The sequence below is a fragment of the Coregonus lavaretus genome, assembly GCF_964263955.1.
Source record: "Coregonus lavaretus genome assembly, chromosome: 13".
Taxonomy (NCBI): domain Eukaryota; kingdom Metazoa; phylum Chordata; class Actinopteri; order Salmoniformes; family Salmonidae; genus Coregonus; species Coregonus lavaretus.
The window spans coordinates 44,044,286-44,064,183 of NC_140000.1; the positions used below are offsets into that span (position 1 = coordinate 44,044,286).

Here is a 19,898-nt window from a genome sequence, read left to right on the forward strand (position 1 = left end):
GAGCATCCCCATCTCCCCTGTGTGCTCACAGGCACAGTGGCTCCCCCCATCAAATGTGTTTACACGGCTAGTTTGTTTGGGATGGCGCACAACCAAGTTTGTTTGTGTGGCTAGTCGTCTCTCTGACGGCTCACAGTCAAGTTTGTTTGTATGGCTCTTGTTACCAGCGAGGGGCCGAAGGTGAGGGGGGTTGGAGGAGATGGCCAAAGGGAGTCAGGGTTTTGCCCAGTGTGCCCATTTCATGGGCAAATGAGGGATTACTTATCTGTGTGGTGAAAGATGAAAGCACAGACAGGGTGCTTGTTGCTAGGTGGGACAGTGGAGGCAGACAATAGTGGTGCTTCCAGAACTGACTGCGCCTGACCGGGCCCTTTTTAACTGGCGGCAGTAGAACAGGAGATCCCAGTATCAAATAGCCAAACAAATATAAGATTCATGATAGTATCATGTCTATGTACACTGAGTATACAAACATTAAGAACACCTGCTCTTTCCATGACATAGACTGACCAGGTGAATCCAGGTGAAACCTATGATCCCTTATTGATGTCACTTGTTAAATCCACTTCAATCAGTGTAGATGAAGGGGAGGAGATAGGTTAAATAAGGATTTGAGACATGGATTGTGTATGTGTGCCATTCAGAGGGGAAGACAAAAAATTTAAGTGCCTTTGAACGGGGGTATGGCAGTAGGTGCCAGGCACACCGGTTTGTGTCAAGAACTGCAACGCTTCTGGGTTTTTCACATTCAACAGTTTCCCATGTGTATCAAGAGTGGTCCACCACCCAAAGGACATCCAGCCAACTTGACACAACTGTGGGAAACATTGGAGTCAACATGGGCCAGCATCCCTGTGGAATGCTTTCGACACCTTGTAGAGTCCATGCCCCGACGAATTGAGGCTGTTCTGAGGGCAAACTTACTGCAGTTAACCTACTTTATGCATTCTCTCAGAGCCATGCTTGGTTCATTAATATATTTACTTACAGACCTGGCAACGACCAAAGTCAGGGGTTAAGTTTGGTTCAGCTCCTTGAATGGACAGGGATTTTCAAAATACAATTCGCTTATAATATTTTTTAGATACAGTAAATGAATGTGACCTTTAATTCACTTTAAATAAATGAACAGAAGTGTTCTTGAACCAAACAGCTCAGGAGAGCGATCTCTGACATCTCTTCCTGCCCCGGAGCTTCTTCTCTGTATGTTATGAATGAAAACACTAATAGTTACAGAGCAGGAAGGTAGAGTTTACTGTACACAAAGCCCTTTGCTACATTTCCCATCGCCTGCGGGTGAGTGTGTGTTCCAGGCACCTGGGTACCATGGGGACTCTGTGGAGCTCTGACCCCTGGGAAGTGATGAGGAGGCTGGGCCTTACAGCCTGGGTCAGGGCCTCTCCTATCAATCGCAGACTGGTCCAACGACCTCTTCATACAGGCCTCAGTCTGTCCAACACTTACATTTGGTTTGTTTTCTCAAAGAGTAAATTCCCATGGCAGATAAATATCATTGGCTCAATTACTATTGTGTTTATGTATTCTTAGATGATATCTGCCTCTTTGAGAGGAAACATTCTGTATTATTGCAGCACTATAGACGTCAGTTGTATTTACATCCTGAACTACCCCTCTTCCTTCCATGGTGGGAGCACTGCAGTATATAGAGACCAGATTTTACCTTTACCAGACTACCAGTACATCATAAAACAGTTCCCCTTTTCACTTACATCGTCAGATACAGTACAGTCTGTCTGAGACACTTGGGGAAGTGAAACCCTTTGATCGCTACTCTTCTTGTCCTCATTAAGGACATTTTCACGCTTGCTTAATCTCAGAGGATGAGCAATTGAACGCTGGATGCCTCACGAAGAGCTATGATTTGCAAGAGGCCTTCAACCCACTTCCTGTCTGTTGGTTTGATGGCAGGAAGTCAGGTGACTCGTTGCATCCGGCCCGACAGTTCTGCTCTTTGTGTTCTGAGTGGGCTGTGTGTCATGAGTTACAGAGAATCAGTGACAGGAGGAGCTGACCCTCTCTGTCGCTGTTTCTGTCTCTGTCTGTGTGTCTTTTTCTCTGTGTGACAATAGTAATCAATGTAGGAACTGAGATCAGGAACAAATACTGTAGCCAATTCTCTCTGCTTTAAAGTCTGTTTTATTTTCCCATGCCAATGGCGCTTTCAAGTGTAACTCAATATGAACTTATTAATTTTGCTTAGTAACATAATCAACACACAACATAATAACAGTGTATGTATGCCAATCTGAGATCTTGCTATCTGTGCTGTCTACCCAGGGCATGGATGCTCCTCACAGGGGAGACACACAGGAGCGATGAGAAGGACCAGGAATGTCAGCAGTGCTGGGCTGGGTCGTCTTCAGAGGGGAACTGGAACTGGATGCGGAGATGACAGCTGCAAGGGACGACTTCATTAGCACAGACGCTGTCTTGCCCAAGGCATTGTGGGGGAACTTGATCAGTGTATCCATTGTAACTAAGGCCAAAAGGCTCTAGGTTTTCTCTCAGGTCTCTCTGTATCTACAACACCTTTAATTAAGCACCAGCAGGGTTACTGCAGTTAACAGGGCAGTGAATGGTGTTACCTTATAGCCTAGTGCTCAACCAGGAGAGCCAAGGATATGGATCTTGTGTGTTTCCCTCCCTCCTGCCTACTGGCAGTTTGTCAAGTGAAGTTCAAGGCCATGTTACACGTCAGCTGTAAGAAGCTCACTACAGGCATACGAAAATAGCATCTCTCTATTGTCAACAATGACTTATCTACAGTATATGCTATCGGGTTGACACTGTGCTCACTGAAAGGGGAAGGTATGGGGTGGGGTTTCTTGACAGAATTTTTTTTGCCAACCACCCACAGTGACAGTCTATCATTCTAAGTGAAGGGGGGATACCAATCATCTGGGACAAGTACAGTAAGAGAGAAGGCTCTGCGCCCCCTCGGGCTCGTTTGGTTGAGGAGATCTTCGTGGGCAATACTCAGCCTTGTCTCAGGGTAGTAAGTTGGTGGTCTGTTGATATCCCTCTAGTGGTGTGGGGGCTGTGCTTTGGCAAAGTGTGTGGGGTTATATCCTTCCTGGTTGGCCCTGTCTGGGGGTATCGTCGGACGGGGCCACAGTGTCCCCCGACCCACCCCTGTCTCAGTCTCCAGTATCTATGCTACAATAGTCCATGTGCCAAGGGGCTAGGGTCGGTCTGTTATATCTCATGTAATTCTCCTGTCTTATCTGGTGTCCTGTGTGAATTTAAGTATGCTCCCTCTAATTCTCTCTCTCTCCCTCTCTCCCTCTCCTCCCGGAGGACCTGAGACCTAGGATCATGCCTCAGGACTACCTGGCCTGATGACTCCTGGCTGTCCCCAGTCCACCTGGTCATGCTGCTGCTCCAGTTTCAACTGTTCTGCCTGCGGCTAGGGAACCCTGACCTGTTCACTGGACGTGCTACTTTGTCCCTGATCTGCTGTTTTCGACTCTCTCTCTCTCTCTCCCTCTACCGCACCTGCTGTCTCGACCTCTGAATGCTCGGCTATGAAAAGCCAACTGACATTTACTCCTGAGGTACTGACCTGTTGCACCCTCTACAACCACAGATTATTATTTGACCCTGCTGGTCATCTATGAACGTTTGAACATCTGGCCTTAAATGGCCATGTACTCTTATAATCTCCACCCAGCACAGCCAGAAGAGGACTGGCCACCCCTCAGAGCCTGGTTCCTCTCTAGGTTACTTCATAGGTTCCTGCCTTTCTAGGGAGTTTTTCCTAGTCACTGTGCTTCTGCATCTGCATTGCTTGCTGTTTGGTGATGTAAAAAGGGCTTCATAAATAAATGTGATTGATTGATTGCTATACAAAACAATAGCGAAAGACGAAAATGCTTAAGATCCATGCCTGGTTTTTAATCCCGGAGTGATAAGTACTTTGGGTCAAAGGTCGCAGTGCAGGAAGTGTTGGAATTTTCTCAGTGGCGTTACGGTACCTCCCTATCACTTAACGGTATCGCAACATCACTGCAATGTTGTGACAATATTGTTCTGTGTTCGTTACAAGGCAAGAGTTTTTCTGTGTTGGGACTGCTCTATTTTAAAGGTGATGTTGTATGCAACAATGCCAAGTGCTCTGCAGTTTTATGCTGGAATTTGAAATGGGCATGAATGTATTATGTAACAGGTACTTTATTTCTGTTTAGGCGATCATGAGGAGACAATGGGTGTGACGCTTGTGGTTAGGATCACACTGGCTATTCAGCTGCACACGGAGGTGATGTTCTATTCAATCTCTCTCTCATACAAGCATACTGCGTAAAACTGAAAATGTACCAATCCTATTTTATACCGATTATTTTCTGCATAGATCTACACTACATTTCAACTTCATGGGCTACCATTTGTTTTGACCACACACTGTGAAAGCAGGCATTCCGGTGGGCTGTCCTCTGATCAGTTCTGGCAGACCCTCTGATTCCAGAGTATTTCAGGAATGACATGCAGGCTGGGGAACCCTTGTGACAGATATGGGTAAGATATGGTCTCTAGTTTAGATAACCAAAATATTGACAGTGAGTGCACAGAAAGGTTATGATACAGTTTTGTCATTTTCACTGTAAATAGCCATTTTGAGCTGTCAAATACTTCTTTTAACGTGTTTATTTGATATGTTGATATGCTTTGGTAGATTACATAAGGTTTCCCAAGTGTACCGTGCCCTGTAGCCAATATGTTATTGATGCATGCTAAATACAATAATTGTTCAGAATCATTCAACCGCAAATATTGCATGTTTTCAGTAAGATAATTGTCAGCATCTAGATAGCTAAGTGCTGCATTTGTAGGCTATTGTGGTTATAGTTTTTTGCAAGGATCTACACCCAACTACATAAATGGGACGTTGTGGGACATTCTTGCCATGTGCCCCTCCCTGTAACCCAGTGCGCAGACTCATCACACTCTGCTGTCAGGGCAAGGCATACTGACAGTATGGCGGCAGGATACAGCTGGAAGGATGCTACTGTCGCCCGTGATGTGTCTTTCGCCAACAGAATGTGAATGGAATATCGACGGTAAAGGGAAAGGATACCGCAATAAAGGCCTGTCTCCGTGAACTCTGAGATGGCCAGGCTCGCGGACTACTTCGTGGTGGTCGGTTACGACCTCGATAAGAGAGGTGAGTGTTGGGCTAGCTATTTTCCTAAGTGCTAGCTCGCTAATGCTAGCGTATTAGCCGCGGTTTAGACCTTGTAAACAGGAGGAGGCGGAGGAAAGGGAGGCGGTGACGGGCCAGGACAAAACGGCGTCCCACAGCTTTGGGCTATTTTATGGGGCAGGACACTGAACTACAAATCGCGGATGTCAAAGGCCTCTCGAGATTAGCCCGCTGTCTGGAGTCATTTCAAACCACGAGGGAAGAGTTTGAGTGAATGTCTGCATTGCATTTTTTTGCTGTCATGCATAATTTTGCATTGCTATATATCTAGCTAACTAACGTTAACTAATAACTGAAGTGAATTTGCAACCTAACTAGCTTGGTATATGATAATTGTTAGCTAGCTAGCTAACGTGCTGGCGGCGTTGGTTAGAGTAGACTTCTAGCAAATACGGATTTATTAAACCAACTTGTTAGTTAACTAAAGCGAAACCATTTTCTGTCACGGCTCGCCAAGCTAACAGGAATTAGTTAGTGCAAATGTCACAGATTCGTGTCGAGATTTTACATGAGAAGCAAGCAAATCTTTGCTTGATAAAAGCGTACTATTCTTACTGCCAATGCTTGTGAACAACTAACCTTATATGTGTTTTAGAAATGGAAGTATTGTTGGTTGTTTTCTTTGTCTGTTTTTGTTTGTGGACTAACTAGATGGCTATGCCCCTCCCCAAGCCACTTGAAACAGAACGGAGCCCAGTAGATGCTCCGTTTTCTTCCTGTTGTGTTGTTGCGGACGCTGAGTGTAGGGACCGTTATCTGACGCCCCCCCCCCCGTTTGTGTGGTGGCCTAGATCCGTGCGGTATAATGGCCCGTTCTCCATGAAAATATTAAAGCCACCTTATCCGATTAACATATTAAGCTAGTTCGAAACTTTTAACTTCTTTTATTTATAGAATGGATTCTGTCTGACATATTTAGATGGAGCATGCAGAAACATCGTACTATGACAAGTCCTCTGCGTCTAAAATCAAGCAAGAACTGGCTTGTGTACTTATTTCTTGGTTGGAAAGTTAACCAGGTTGGACAATTTTATATATATATATATATATATATATTTTTTGCATACATTTAATGCATCTCTGTATTGAAGGGGGACAATACCTGCAAGGTTCAGTGTCATAATGTGGACGTTGCACACACTGCAGAATGTCTCTCCTTCCTGTTTCTACCCTGCTGTTCTTGCTGCTGAATGCAGACTAGGCCTGTAAAGCATCTGGGAAGCAGACATTAAAACCCCAAGCGCTGAGGTGATCAAGGAGAAACGAGGCCTCTGTACCAATATAAAAACAACACTCAGGGGTGATGATGATTTATCTGTAGTTGAAACCCTTTTACAGCAGCCCAGTGCATAATAAATACATGCATAGTAAATAACTTGTTGCAACATATGCATCTTATTCTTTAACGTATGCATTTTACTTTTCAACAACACAAGCATATTTTAGAGTCTTACCCCCTGTTCCTGAACACTGACTCCCTGGCTCCATACTCATTACCTAAAGTGGATACCCCCTCTTCTGCAATCAGATCGATACTCCAGTTTGATACTCTTTATTCTGTTAGGCTGATGCATGCTCCATGGGGCAATGACATCGTCTTCTGACATCATTCTCGCATGCCAGAGAGAGCTTGATGCTCCCTGACATTATGACAGAGCTGCAGCCTGCTTGTCCTACATTTACACAGGCCTGGAATGTTTCACAACTGCTGACTGACAGGTTGGGTGTGTGAGATCAGTGTTTGCAAGTTGCTTCCACTGACTGGGTTGTTGAAACATCACTGTATTTCTAGAGAAGATGCCTCCTGGGTGATTACATCATCGACATAACATTCAGTGATGTTGAATGACATTCAGTGATGGATAAAGGCTTTTACCTGCGTACACCCATCCTTTAACTGTATGTGACTAGGCTTAGAATTAGAGTCGACAGTGTACAATTTAAAGCATTCATCAGTTGAATTATTAGAAGAGGATATCCAGAGGAACAAAACCTCTGCACCCTGTGGGACAGGTTTTGCTACTGTACTGTATATAGTCAATGTTGTGGTTGTAGGACATGCCCCCGCCCTGATGACCGCTGCCTGCAGCTCCCATTCACACAGTCCCTTAGTCACTAAGGTGTCAGGTTGCCTGATAATTGTGCTCAACCCAGACTCTCATCCATCAGATAGACTTCACATGGGGAACAAGATGGCCGGTCTGTGGTCAGCCTGACTGGGGTTTCTTGTGTAGGTCTGTTTTGACAGCCGTCCCCTTTTGTGCTGAGAACACTGCAGCGAATCGCATACTCCGTCCATGGGGCTCCCGGCCCAAACAGGAAATAGGAGAGAGGACCCTTGGGAGACATGTTTAGAGCGAGAATCCAGATTGTCCCCCTGTTGTGTGTCTGTGTTCTATGAAAACTGGGAGAGGGGTGTGTGTGTGTTCTCATGTGGGTGGGGAGCTGTTAGTCATTTTGTAGAAGCCAAGGGCCTCATTCCATTATCAGCCGCAACACACACACACACACACACACACACACACACTGCTCTCCGTTCTGACCCCTTCTTTTCTACCTCCCTCCCAGGCAACTGGAGGAGTGTTACTGTTTGTGTATGCAGCAGTGGGGGACTAGACAAAATGCACGGCAGTTGTTTTTCACCCAGGAGTGACAGCTCTGGCACAGTGAGAGAGCCTGGACCAGAGCTCAGCGCTGCGCCTCAGCTCCCTTTACAACAGCATGCAGCCCAGATAGAGGTACACAGATCTGTATAGGCAAGAGAAGCATGAAGAATGCCACCTACTATAGTGTTGTGTCCAATTCATTATAAAACTAAATACCTATCAGCGACAAGTGAGCAGCATTCTTGTCATTGACAGGCAGGAGATTCACCCATTGCTTCTTTAGGTCAGGTGCATAGATATGCCTACATTTTGCTGGACGATTTGAAGGAGCTTTACATTTGGAGACGGCCAGAGTGAGACTGAAACACCACAACAACCAATGCAGCAGAAAAGGACACGAGTGAGGGAGAAGGCGAGAGAGAGGAGTGCTGTGATCTTGCCAGCGAATGCCCATCTCGATCTGTGGGCTACCACTTCCTCCCTGGTTCCAGAGCAGGCCAGGCTGCAGCCACTCAGGATCTCCAGAAATAGACCTCACAATCTGTCTTTCATAGGGGACGGGGGTGCTACTGGAAGGGGGACAGAGCTGTGAGTGTGTGACGTGCATGCCTGTGTGCTCCTGTGTGTGTGTCAGAATGTGTCTTTCTGTGTATTTGGCATGGCAAAGGGACTCGTCATGCCATGGTATCTTGGTAACATTACCCTCTCCCTGTCTGTTAGGCTATAAACAGCCACTGCTTGTCTCAGTGTGGAGCTACACAGAATACTGGCTGGTCTGGTCTCGCTCAGGGCTTGTGCCGGATACTTCTTTCCCTGCAGACATTATGTAAAGTGACTCTCTAGTGTGGGGCTTTTGTTTATGTCCCTGCCCCAGCCCGGGGCTGTGTGCGTGTGGCTGTTTCATGGCTCTCTGTCTGCTGTAATGAATGATTTTTATTCAGGAGGCAGCCGAGTGCCCCAGGGCCCTGCAGCCTGCCCTCAGTGAACCACTTCTAGAAGCTAGTGGTGGGGGAAAAAATCGATACAGTTACATATCGGGATATTATTTTACGATATGTCTTATCGTTTTGCAAATTTCGCAGTATTATTTTTACGCTAGTAGGCTGTACCTGCACCAATACGCCAGTATTTTTCCTTCATAGCTTGTGCTCAATCTTCTTTTTAAAAAGTTAGCCAATTGTGAGAGTCGCAATACATATCGTATTGGCACCTAAGTATCGTGATAATATTGTATTGTGAGGTCCCTGGCAATTCCCAGCCCTACTAGAAGCATGCTTTGCTTTGATTGTCTTCCCTGGAATTTGGATAATTTATCCCCCTCACCCTTCCTCCCCTCCTGCTGTTACCCCTCAGGGCAGGACTGGGGCAATCCTGTTCCCAGGCAGCCTGGGGTTAGAGGAGTAATCGTTCCAATCCCCCCCAGGGTAATTCAGCGGTGGGACTAGATTATGTCTGTTAGGCCCGTACAGTTTATCTATGATCAAGACCCCCTCCCCTTCTTCATCATCGCCATCACAGTTTAGTCTCGGAAAGAAAGGAATTATAATCTGGTGTCCCACTGTGTTTGGCCTAATCCCGTACACAGCATCTGATTTGGTTGAAAGGGACAGAGGAAGCAATGCTGATTGGTCCTGGACCGGAAAAGGTTGCTCCTGATTGGATGGTAATTCATCTCTGGTGAATGGGTGATATTTTTATTTTTTTACAGTTGTCAACCCCACCCCCTCCCCTCTCCCAAGGAAAGCTGTTTGATTTATGGATCCAGATTATTACTGTGTGTTATTCACCCCCCACCCCTGCCGTCTTTTGTATGCACCCCTCCTTGTAGGTCACTCCAGATAAGATTGTCTGTTAATATGCAAATGTCCTGCGTTCCTCAGTGTTGCCCACTGGCTCTTTTCTCGGCGTCTCTGTACCGGTCTGTCTACTAGGCAGTGTTTTTCATTAGCACCGGCCGTCAGCTAATCAGCCGGTTACAGACTCATTTTCAGCCAGCTACTTTTCCCTCTTCATTGTCCTCCACAATGAAATCGGGGAGGGGACTGTGGATTTGTCTCCGTCCGTTAGTGCGTTCGTCCGTACTTTAGTCACACGTGATATCTGACAGCGCTGACCCGATTTTGACGAAACTTGGTGAATGATCCGTCTTGCCATAGAGATACGGCATTTACAAAATTACACTAATTGGCCAGATGGTGGCGCTATAACAAGATATTGAAAATACAAACTTTGAAGGGTCACGCCCCCACCCCGTTGTCCCAAATTTCATGACTGTAGATCCATAGTTATCTCGCCTCACAAGGAACACATTTGCCTCAATGTCCCATAAGGTCCGCCATGATGGTTTAGAATTTCTTGAAAAACACTTAAAATGCTATTCTTCTGGCACATAGTGACCGATATGCACGAAACTTGATATGTGGCATCTATGGACAAAGGTCTCTAGACGCAATATTTTCCAGTCTACTACCTAATGAATGATGAGTCATGCCATAGAGATTCGTCATTTACCAAATTACACTGATTGTCCCAAAGGGGGCCGCTGCATCATTTGTGGGGGACGACATGTTTACTGTTGACTGTGTATTAAGTAGGCTACTTTTCATTTAAGTTTCAATTCGCTAGTCCGTTGAGCCATCTCCCGCTAGAATGAAAGATATGCATCTTCTAGTGATCTATTGATAGGATAGGCGCCTGTCAGTCACAAAGCGAGCTACGACAGGGAAATGCAGTCTGCTTTCTGTCCCGCCTCCTGGTACAATTTGTGTGCGCTTTGGTTTGTTGCAGTCAAATTTCTTTACACAGAGGAGGGAGAGAGCATGATGCTCGTGAATATGCACGTCCCATGTAATGTGTAAGCGGTAACAATGAGTCAATTCAGTTAGCCAAAGTATTGTTTTCTGGCATATTCATTTATTTTCTTTCACAATTCACATAGCCAGCCACGTGGAGTTAAATAAAAATGTATTTGTCACATGCGCCGAATACAATAGGTGTAGACTTCACTGGGAAATGCTTACTTAAGAGCCCTTCCCCAACAATGCAGAGTTTAAAAAGTAAGAACAATTAGCTAAATGGAAATAGTAACACAATGAAATAACAATAACGAGGCTATATACAAGGAGCACCGGTACAGAGTCAATGTGCAGCGCTTCGAGGTAGTTGAGGTAATTGATGTAATATGTACAGTACCAGTCAAAACTTATGCCAAGCAGTTGCTGTACCAAGCGGTGATGCAGCCAGTCAAGATATTCTCACTGGTGCAGCTGTATAACTTTTTGAGGTTCTGAGGGCCCGTGCCAAATCTTTTCAGCCTCCTGAGGGAAAGAGGCGCTGTCGTGTCCTCTTCACGACTGTTGGTGTGTTTGAACCATGTTAGTGATGTGGACACCGAGGAACTTGAAGCTCTCGACCCGCTCCACTACAGCACCGTCGATGTGAATGGGGGCGTGCTTGACCCCCATTTCCTGTAGTCCTCCGTGTCTTGCTGATGTTGAGGGAAGAGGTTGTTGTCCTGGCACCACACTACCAGGTTTCTGACCTCCTCCCTATAGGCTGTCTCATCGTCGTCAGTGATCAGGCCTAACACCGATGTGTCATCGTGTTAAGATAATTTCTATCTCTAATTCAACCTAAGCTTGAATCATTACCAGAGGTTGTAAGGCTCTGGTTTTAATCATAAATGATTCAAGGTCCACAACCAGCAAGAATGATCTGTATTTTTATTCATGGAGAGCTCTGGCGCCCAAAACACATGCATACTGATTTATACCCCTTGACACACAAAGGCACTTTGCTCCGCCCACCTTTAGGAGGCTTTCTTAAACAGTTTCCACCTTCTCCTTCACCCTGGAATGTTTAGTCCCGCCCCCCTCTGTTAGTGGGTTGATTGACACTACATTCTAATTCTAACACTGTTTACACATTTTATACTGTATTTGGGGTGAAATCCTTTAGTCATTAAGCTTTAAAATACAAATTAATCTATCACATCGGCAAACTTAATGATGGTGTTGGAGTCGTGAGCAGCAACAGTCGTGGGTGAACAGGGAGTACAGGAGGGAACTAAGCACGCACCCCTGAGGGCTCCTGTGTTGAGGGTCAGTGTGGCGGATGTATTATTGCCTACCTTCACCATCTGGGGCCGGCCCGTCAGGAAGTCCAGGATAAAGTTGCAGAAGGTGTTCAGTCCAAAGGTCCTTAGCTCAGTGATGAGCTTGGAGGGCACAATGGTGTTGAACGCTGAGCCTTAGTCAATGGACAGCATTCTCAAGTACGTGTTCCTTTTGTCCAGTTGGGAAAGGGCAGTGTGGAGTGCAATAGAGATTGCGTCATCTGTGGATCTGTTGGGTTTGTATGCGAATTGGAGATGATGGTGTGGATGTGAGCCATGACCAGCCTTTCAAAGCATTTCATGGCTACAGATGTGAGTGCTATGGGCAATAGTCATTTAGACAGGTTACCTTGGTGTTCTTGGGCACAGGTACTATGGTGGTTTGCTTGAAACAGGTAGGTATTACAGACTGGGTCAGGGAGAGGTTGGAAATGTCACTGAAGACACTTGCCAGCTGGTCAGCACATGCTCTGAGGACGAGTCCTGGTAATCCGTCTGGCCCTGTGGCCTTGTGAATGTTAACCTGTTTAAAGGTCTTACTCAGAACCGCTAGGGCGTGATCACACAGTCGTCCGGAACAGCTGGTGCTCTCATGCATGGTTTAGTGTTGCTTGCCTCGAAGCGAGCATAAAAAGCATTTAGCTCGTTTGGTAGGCTTGTGTCACTGGGCAGCTCGCGGCTGGGTTTCCCTTTGTAATCCGTGATAGTTTGCAAGCCCTGTAGTAGGATTAAAGCTTAGTCCTGTATTGACACTTTGCTTGTTTGATGGTTCGTTGGAGGGCATAGCAGGATTTATTTTAAGCATCCGCATTAGTCTCCCACTCCTCGAAAGTGGCAGCTCTAGCCTTTAGCTCAGTGCGGTGTTGCCTGTCATCCAAGGCTTTTGGCTGGGATATGTGTGTACGGTCACTGTGGGGAGACGCCGTAGATGCACTTATTAATGAAGCCGGTGACTGATTTTGGTAATCTCCTCAATGTCATCAGATGAATCCTGGTACATATATTACAGTCTGTGCTAGAGAAACAGTCTTATAGCTTAGCATCCGCTTCATCGGACCACTTCCATATTGAATGTGTCACTGGTACTTCTTGTTTGATTTTTCTGCTTGTAAGCAAGAATCAGGAGGATAGAGTTAGGGTCAGATTTGCTAAATGGAGGGAGAGCTTTGTATGTGTCTGTGTGGAGTAAAGGTGATCTATAATTGTTTTCGCTTCTAGCTGCACAGGTGACATCCTGGTAGAAATTAGGTAAAACGGATTGGAGAGGTAGGTTATTTACTTTGCTTTGATTGATTGAAAACTGAACAACTAGTGTTGACTAGTTTATTAAAGTTGTCGAACTGATTTGAATAAAGTCGATCTCCTATATACCTTTGCTATATCCCTGTGCATATGACATTAAAACTTGAAATATTCATAAATCATGCAATGTGGTTATGTCCATGGTGTCGCGTCGGGACAAGTAAACCAAAGGATTTCCTAGGTTTCCTTTCCTATGATGTTGGGGCTTGCCAGACGCTGTCATGTTAAAGTGAGTGACTCTCGTCGCCTCAGTCAGTGTAGTAGCCTACCGAATCGCTAGCGTGACGACTCAAACTAAATTATTCCGCTGCTCTTTCTCTACATACTTTAGTTTGAGACTGACATCATTGAAGTCGTTTGTGGTGACAAAGGGCACGAGAGGCGTTGTACAAAATCAAGTCATCAGCGATTGGATAGTCTCTAACCAATCAGAGTATCAAAGCCAATGACACATTTTCTAACCGCTGCTTTACCAACGTGTGTTCTAGCTCTGGCTCAACCCATCGGGTTCTGAACCAATCAGATGGCCCCGAATGTGTTCGCATTCGGTGAATGGTCGGGGAGGCACGCCGATCCAGACTCCTTGCAGAGAAGAAACTAACATCAGTGGGCATGCCGTAGCATTTGGCCGGAGCAAGTAGTGTGGGTAGCCATGCAACCGAATGGCATCATCCCTAATTTACATAGGCTACTGGTAGGCCTAGGCTTTTTGGCGGTTATCTGCAGATAATTTATGAAAACATTTGATGAAGATGGTGAATCATCACTGCAAGAACATTAGGTAGTGGAGAGCCTCATTCTGGTCCACATATGATAACTAGGGCCCTCACGGAATTCAGGCATTAAAACGGAATTCAACAATATTCAAAAATATATTGACCTTAGTAGGTTAATCAACTAAATGTATTGAACATTTTATTTTGCCCGAGTTGATCAAAAGACATGAACAGAATGCATCAGTGATTCGTATTTCCTGCAACTTTCTGAAGGGGCAATGAGAATGCCCCTGTCTGTGTGTGTGTGTGGTGCGTGCATCTACCACTTTGTGTAGCCGTTAGCGATGATGCTAATGAAAACAGTCTTCTGGTAGATGGAAAGGCTTTCCCAAAAAACGTTGTCAATTGAATGTTAACTACAAAGTAGCCTATGCTTACCTGGCAGAATATCATGATTATTTTCATCAATCCAGTGGGTATTGGGTTTGCAAACTCTACCATCCCATGTGTGCTACAAAAACACAGCTAAACAGCCTCGTGCAAGGTGCACACTTGAATTAAAGGGTAATTACACCCAAAAATCAAAATTTCTCTTTTTTTTTACAGAACTCAAGTGGTCTCCTAATGTTGTTTAAGCATTGTTGTGGACTTTTCTATTAAAGTGTGATTTTGATAGGCGTCCTACAGCGTTTTTTAAACTTTTACTGTTGAAAAGCGATATCCCAAGTATAAATACAGTAACGTACACACACTAAAGGGTAAAAAAATATGTTTTGAGCAAAAGTTTTTTTTTTTTTGACATAACTGCAAAGTTCAAGAAGTAGGGCATTCAAGGAGTTGGTCTGATGGGAAGTCGTGATATCATCGGCCTACCGCTTTGATTGAGGAACAATATAGGAGCAATAGAGAACAAAAGAGGAAAGGCTCACGCCCCACTTGTGCAATGTCATGACTTACCTGGACCACCTATTGAGATGTGCCTTTTGTTAAGTAAATCAGGTGTTAAATGAGGTGAAAATGAGACTGGAGTGACACTTTAAAACATTGGCTTGAATCTATATTGTGCCTTTAGATTTCGAGACAATTAACTACTAACAAATAATTGTTCACTTCTCTCATTGACTTCCCAAACCCCGGCCTGGTCTGTTTCGCAAGCGTTCCCAAAAGTCTCGCATTGTTGCGCCTCTGGGTTTAGAAAATCTGTGGCTAAATCATCCACTGCCTCTTTCCTGTGTTGGCCAGCGGAAGAGCAAACGTAACAGTGTGACCTTTTGACACCTTGGAGATAAACTCCTACCTTTTGGGTGTGATGGATGGTGTGGGGTTAGGACGATGCTTTTGGATGGGATAGCTACTAGGATGGCCATGGGAGGTAGATACTAGTACCTGGGGAGCTGGTAAAGGGAAAGAGGAAGAGGGGCATAGGGTAAGCGATAGTGATGGGGGGGGGGGAAAGAATCGATAGTTACATATCGCAATATTATAATGGACGCTATATCGTGCCCTTCGTCACCACAAACAACTTTACATCATAGATCTCAATACAATAGAATCGTGAGAATTGCAATCCGTATCATATCGGCACCTATTTAGTGATAATATTGTATCGCGAGGTCCATGGCAATTCCCAGCCATAGTGAGTGAACATATCTTCTATCCATCAGTTTACTTGCTGTAAGTGAAGCGTAGGGAGAGGGTTTTGATAAGTTTGATTGCTGTAAATCTATTGTTTGAATTTCCTGAGCCACCCACCCCTGTCCCACTCAGAGGAGATCATTGGGAGACTACTGCATGGTCATTAAGCCATAGGCCTTTAGTCTGTTGTGGTCAATCTCCGTGGCCAATGCCCTGTGTAACAGCTCTCCTCATTGTCACTGTTCTCTGTTAAACAAGACCGCAACCAAGGCTCTAGAACAGGTTCCCCAACTGGTGGCCTGCGGGCTGAATTTGGCCCGTGGTTGATTCTATTTGGCCCCCCAAGTTTTCTGAGCAAAAACCTTCTGGGGACATAAGACTGTAAAAACATTGTAGATAGTTAACTTAATAGCTGGCTAACATTAGGAGTTGCGCTGCAGAGATTACTCACCTTACGAAGCTCCCATTTTTGCTCGTTGTGCTTCTTTGTAAACCCTTGTTTTGGAAAACTAGTACTGGTAAGCTTCATAATGAAAAAGCTTCATAATAAAAAATTATCTAATGGCTGAAATGATGAACGCGATCTGCTTTATGTATTACCTAGTGCACAAGTTGACTTCAGGTATTTATTTTAAAAGTACTAATATTCAAAGTCCAAAAAACATCACTTACCAGAATGCTAACAAGTACTAAGGAATCCTCATAGAGAATGCTAACTAAATGCTAACGAGCGCATTGCGAACATTTTGTACAGTTTCTGACCTAAACTATACAATTAACTCTGAAACTCTACTCACAGTTTGTGAATAATAGCCAGCAAGGCTCTTGATCCAGGAGGGCATTCTCTGCTGTTACCAAGCGAATGCTTGATTTTGGAAGAAGCTAACCACTTAGCTAGATAGCTAACTAGGTACTAAATTAGCAAACCAAATGCACAGCTGCAGAGCATTTAGCACATTTTAGACAGTTAACTTAATAGTTATAAGATATACAGCTGGCAAACATTTAGTTGCGAAATCCATACTGTAATTAGATCACCTGGCGCATGCTGTACAACAGTGAGTGACTCACAAGGGTCTCTCGTCGTGTGCTTGTAGTCACGTGACGTGACTGAGGACTACCATAAGCAACATAATAATGTGACCAGTGAAATGAAGAACGCAATGTTCTTTATCTCCTAACGTATTGCACAAGTTGACTGCAGGTATTTACTTAAAAAGTAGCTACAAATATTCAAATGTATTAAAAAACCATCCCGTCGCTTTTTCCAAATACCTCAGTTAAGGGTATATATGGTATACCGCCCTAGTCTAGTCGATGATCCCTGCTCTAGAAGTCAATGACCACTACAGGCCTAAAAACAATAGGCTATTTTCATTAGCATAGCACTGTGCTAACATGCTGAAGAGTGTCACTAATTAAAGTTGGAGATATTTGGATCCTTTCCTCCTAGTCTGTCTGCATACAGCTGTGATGTGAATGTGATATGTTGGCAACTCTAGTTAAGTAGCTTGTAACCTAACAGACTGTGTGTGCTGCTGCTGGCTGGCCAGGAGTGTGTGTATAGTGCGCGAGTAGTTAAATGTGTGCCATGCTCCACAAGGAATGTGACGCTTATGAACTGTTGGAAGATCAGTTCTTCTTGACCCAAAATCTGACCCCGTCCATGATAAGCAAAGCCAAAACACTCTTTCTAGACCAGGGCACTAAGGGCTTTGAGACAGGGCAGGTGATACTGTAGGCTGCTGTATTTGCATACTGGTAATGTAGAAAAGACAGGGGCTCAAATGGAGAAGTTTGAAACAGAACAGGCACTTAGTTTGATATTAGAAAAAAAAGTCTGACCTCTGACTTCACAGAACTAAGATTCACTGGAAAGTTCACCCGTGTGTGTGTGGTGTGTCGCTATGACCAGAAAGTAGTAGAGTAGGAGGAGACGGAAACAGAAGATAGACCTCAGAGACAAACGCAGACGACTGCAAAGGAAGTGAGTAACATTTTTAAAAGTAAATTATGTTTATCAGTCGACCATATCTGGAGGCGAATCGTGACCTTGACTGTTTTGCTGCAAAACAAAAAGGGAAAAGTTAAAGCGAAGACTTGTTGGTCACATCTCTCTTGTCCGAATGGTACCCTATTCTCTATGTAGTGCGGATATCCTACATAGGGTGCCATCTGGGACACGGCCTCTTTCTCTCTCACAGAATAGAGAATTTCCTCTCCTTGAAAGCCTGCGTTTTTGGTTTGGGAAGGGAGAGGGGCCGACAGAGGGGGGTATTAGTTTAGCAGGAAGGATGTGAGTTTGAGGTTTTTTGCGCAAAGAAAATTACCCTCATGGTCACCTTGGCGACGGCGGTTTCCCCTTTCTGGTCTGTTTGCATGCCAGTGTTGGTTGCTACAGGAAACCACTTTAAAATGGATTGGGTTCATCTTTTTTTCCATAGTGATATTTTTTTCCTGGTGTCTACTGTTGCAAATTCTGAAAACAAATGTTAGAGATATTTGGATCCTATTAATTAATTTATTGCCATACTCTCCAGTGTCCAGTCACATTGTGCATCCCAACCAGTGTCTCTGAGCCAAGTAGAGGCCTGGGTCTGGGCCTGCACTGCTGCTTTTAATCAGAGAGAGTGACACACCCTCACCCTCATTCATATTACACATCTACACCGCTCAATGTGTGTGTGTGTGCAGCATAGAGAGAGGACTGTGTCAGAGTGCATTACAGAGAGGACAGTGTGAGTGGGTGTGGTGATAGGCTTGAAAATGATATCATGGTGTGTGTTGAGTAGGTTTAAGGCCTGTATACTGTGTGCGAGGGAGAAAGAGTGCATTGTGCGTCGGGCCTGTAATGGATCCACTTCTCTGGCCATGTGTGGTTTGGCCTCAGGAGCCTGAGAAATGCAGAGCTGCACAGTGCAATAGCCATGGCACGCTAACCTTGTTAGCTTTAAGTGTCCTGACATCTTTTTTATCAGGTGAAAACATATTTGATCATGTTGAAACTATGAAGATTAGATAAAGGTAATGACCTATGTGCTAAGCATAAGTGATGTAATGTGATGGCAGGCCCCAGAGCAGCTCCCCTCTTGTCACCATGCAGACACACACACACACACACACCGTTTTGTGCTCATTTATCCTGTGAGGTGCAGTAACCATGGTAACCGGCTGTCACCTCATAGTGGTTTGGAGACTAAAGCGAGAAGCTGTGGTTGTGGTCTGTTCTGATGCCAAGAACACAACACACACAGAGAGCTGTTATCAGCCTGCTTTCAAATAAAATACAATTTGATTGGTCACACACACCTTTTTTGTAGATGTTATCGCGGGTGCAGCAAAATGCTTATGTTCTTAGCTCCAACAGTGCATTAATACCCTTGACTGTCCATCCAAGACCATATGATCATTATCAGTCTACAGCCAGTCACTATTCCAACTGTCTATCCTCCAAGATCACTCGGTGTTTCAGTCACTGGCTCTATGTTCATCTAAGGCAGACCCAGGACCAAGTTTGGGAAACCCTGCCTTAGATGAACATAGAGCCAGTGACTGAAACACTGAGTGATCTTGGAGGATAGACAGTTGGAATAGTGACTGACTGTAGACTGATAATGATCATATGGTCTTGGATGGACAGTCAAGGGCCATGTGTGGTTTGGCCTCAGGAGCCTGAAAAATGCAGAGCTGCACAGTGCAATAACCATGGCACGCTAACCTTGTTAGCTTTAAGTGTCCTGACATCTTTTTTATCAGGTAAAAACCTATTTTATCATGTTGAAACTATGAAGATTAGATAAAGGTCCTAGGCCGCCCTAGCACTACACAGCTGATTCAAATAACCAACTCATCAAGCTTTGATTATTTGAATCAGCTGTGTGGTGCAGGGCTAAAACCAAAACGTGCACCCAGGGGGGGCCCCAGGACCGAGTTTGGGAAACCCTGATCTAAGTCCTCCATCTCAGCACCTTGTCAGCATATGACCCCTCCCCCACCTCAACTCTGACCCTGCTTCACTGGTTTCTTACCTTCCACCTTCCTCCACCTTTCTTCCCCTCTACCTCCCTCTCTTTCTCCACCTCCAGTAGTTATTACCCAACAGCAGGTCCCGCTGATAGTAGTGTCTGACATTCCCTCACGCTGCCCGGCTCAGTTCACATTCCAGTCACGCTCCAGTCTGAATGCTCTGCCCCTACATCAGACTCTGTTACTTCATCACCCAGGAGACAACTGTAGTCTAGTCTACCTTACTGTCCAGGTTGGCCCAGACTCACCCTGCTGAGGTTTCACTGTTGATCAGCTCACAT

General features: G+C 45.0%; 1 protein-coding gene across 11 annotated transcripts in view; it reads left to right on the top strand.

Annotated features, from left to right (window-relative positions):
* Window positions 1–4,981: 4,981 nt before the first annotated feature.
* LOC311140662 (myotubularin-related protein 5-like) overlaps window positions 4,982–19,898 on the top strand; it is a 71,107-nt gene continuing 56,190 nt past the window's right edge. For 9 of the 11 annotated variants that reach the window (XM_084175819.1, XM_084175826.1, XM_084175822.1 and 6 more), the window contains exon 1: window positions 5,003–5,179. In XM_084175819.1, the coding sequence (XP_084031945.1) occupies window positions 5,125–5,179 (55 nt within the window). In that variant the 5' untranslated portion in view covers window positions 5,003–5,124. Of the gene's footprint in view, window positions 5,180–19,898 lie in introns of all 11 variants that reach the window. The other 2 variants (XM_084175820.1, XM_084175825.1) reach the window with 2 other exon arrangements.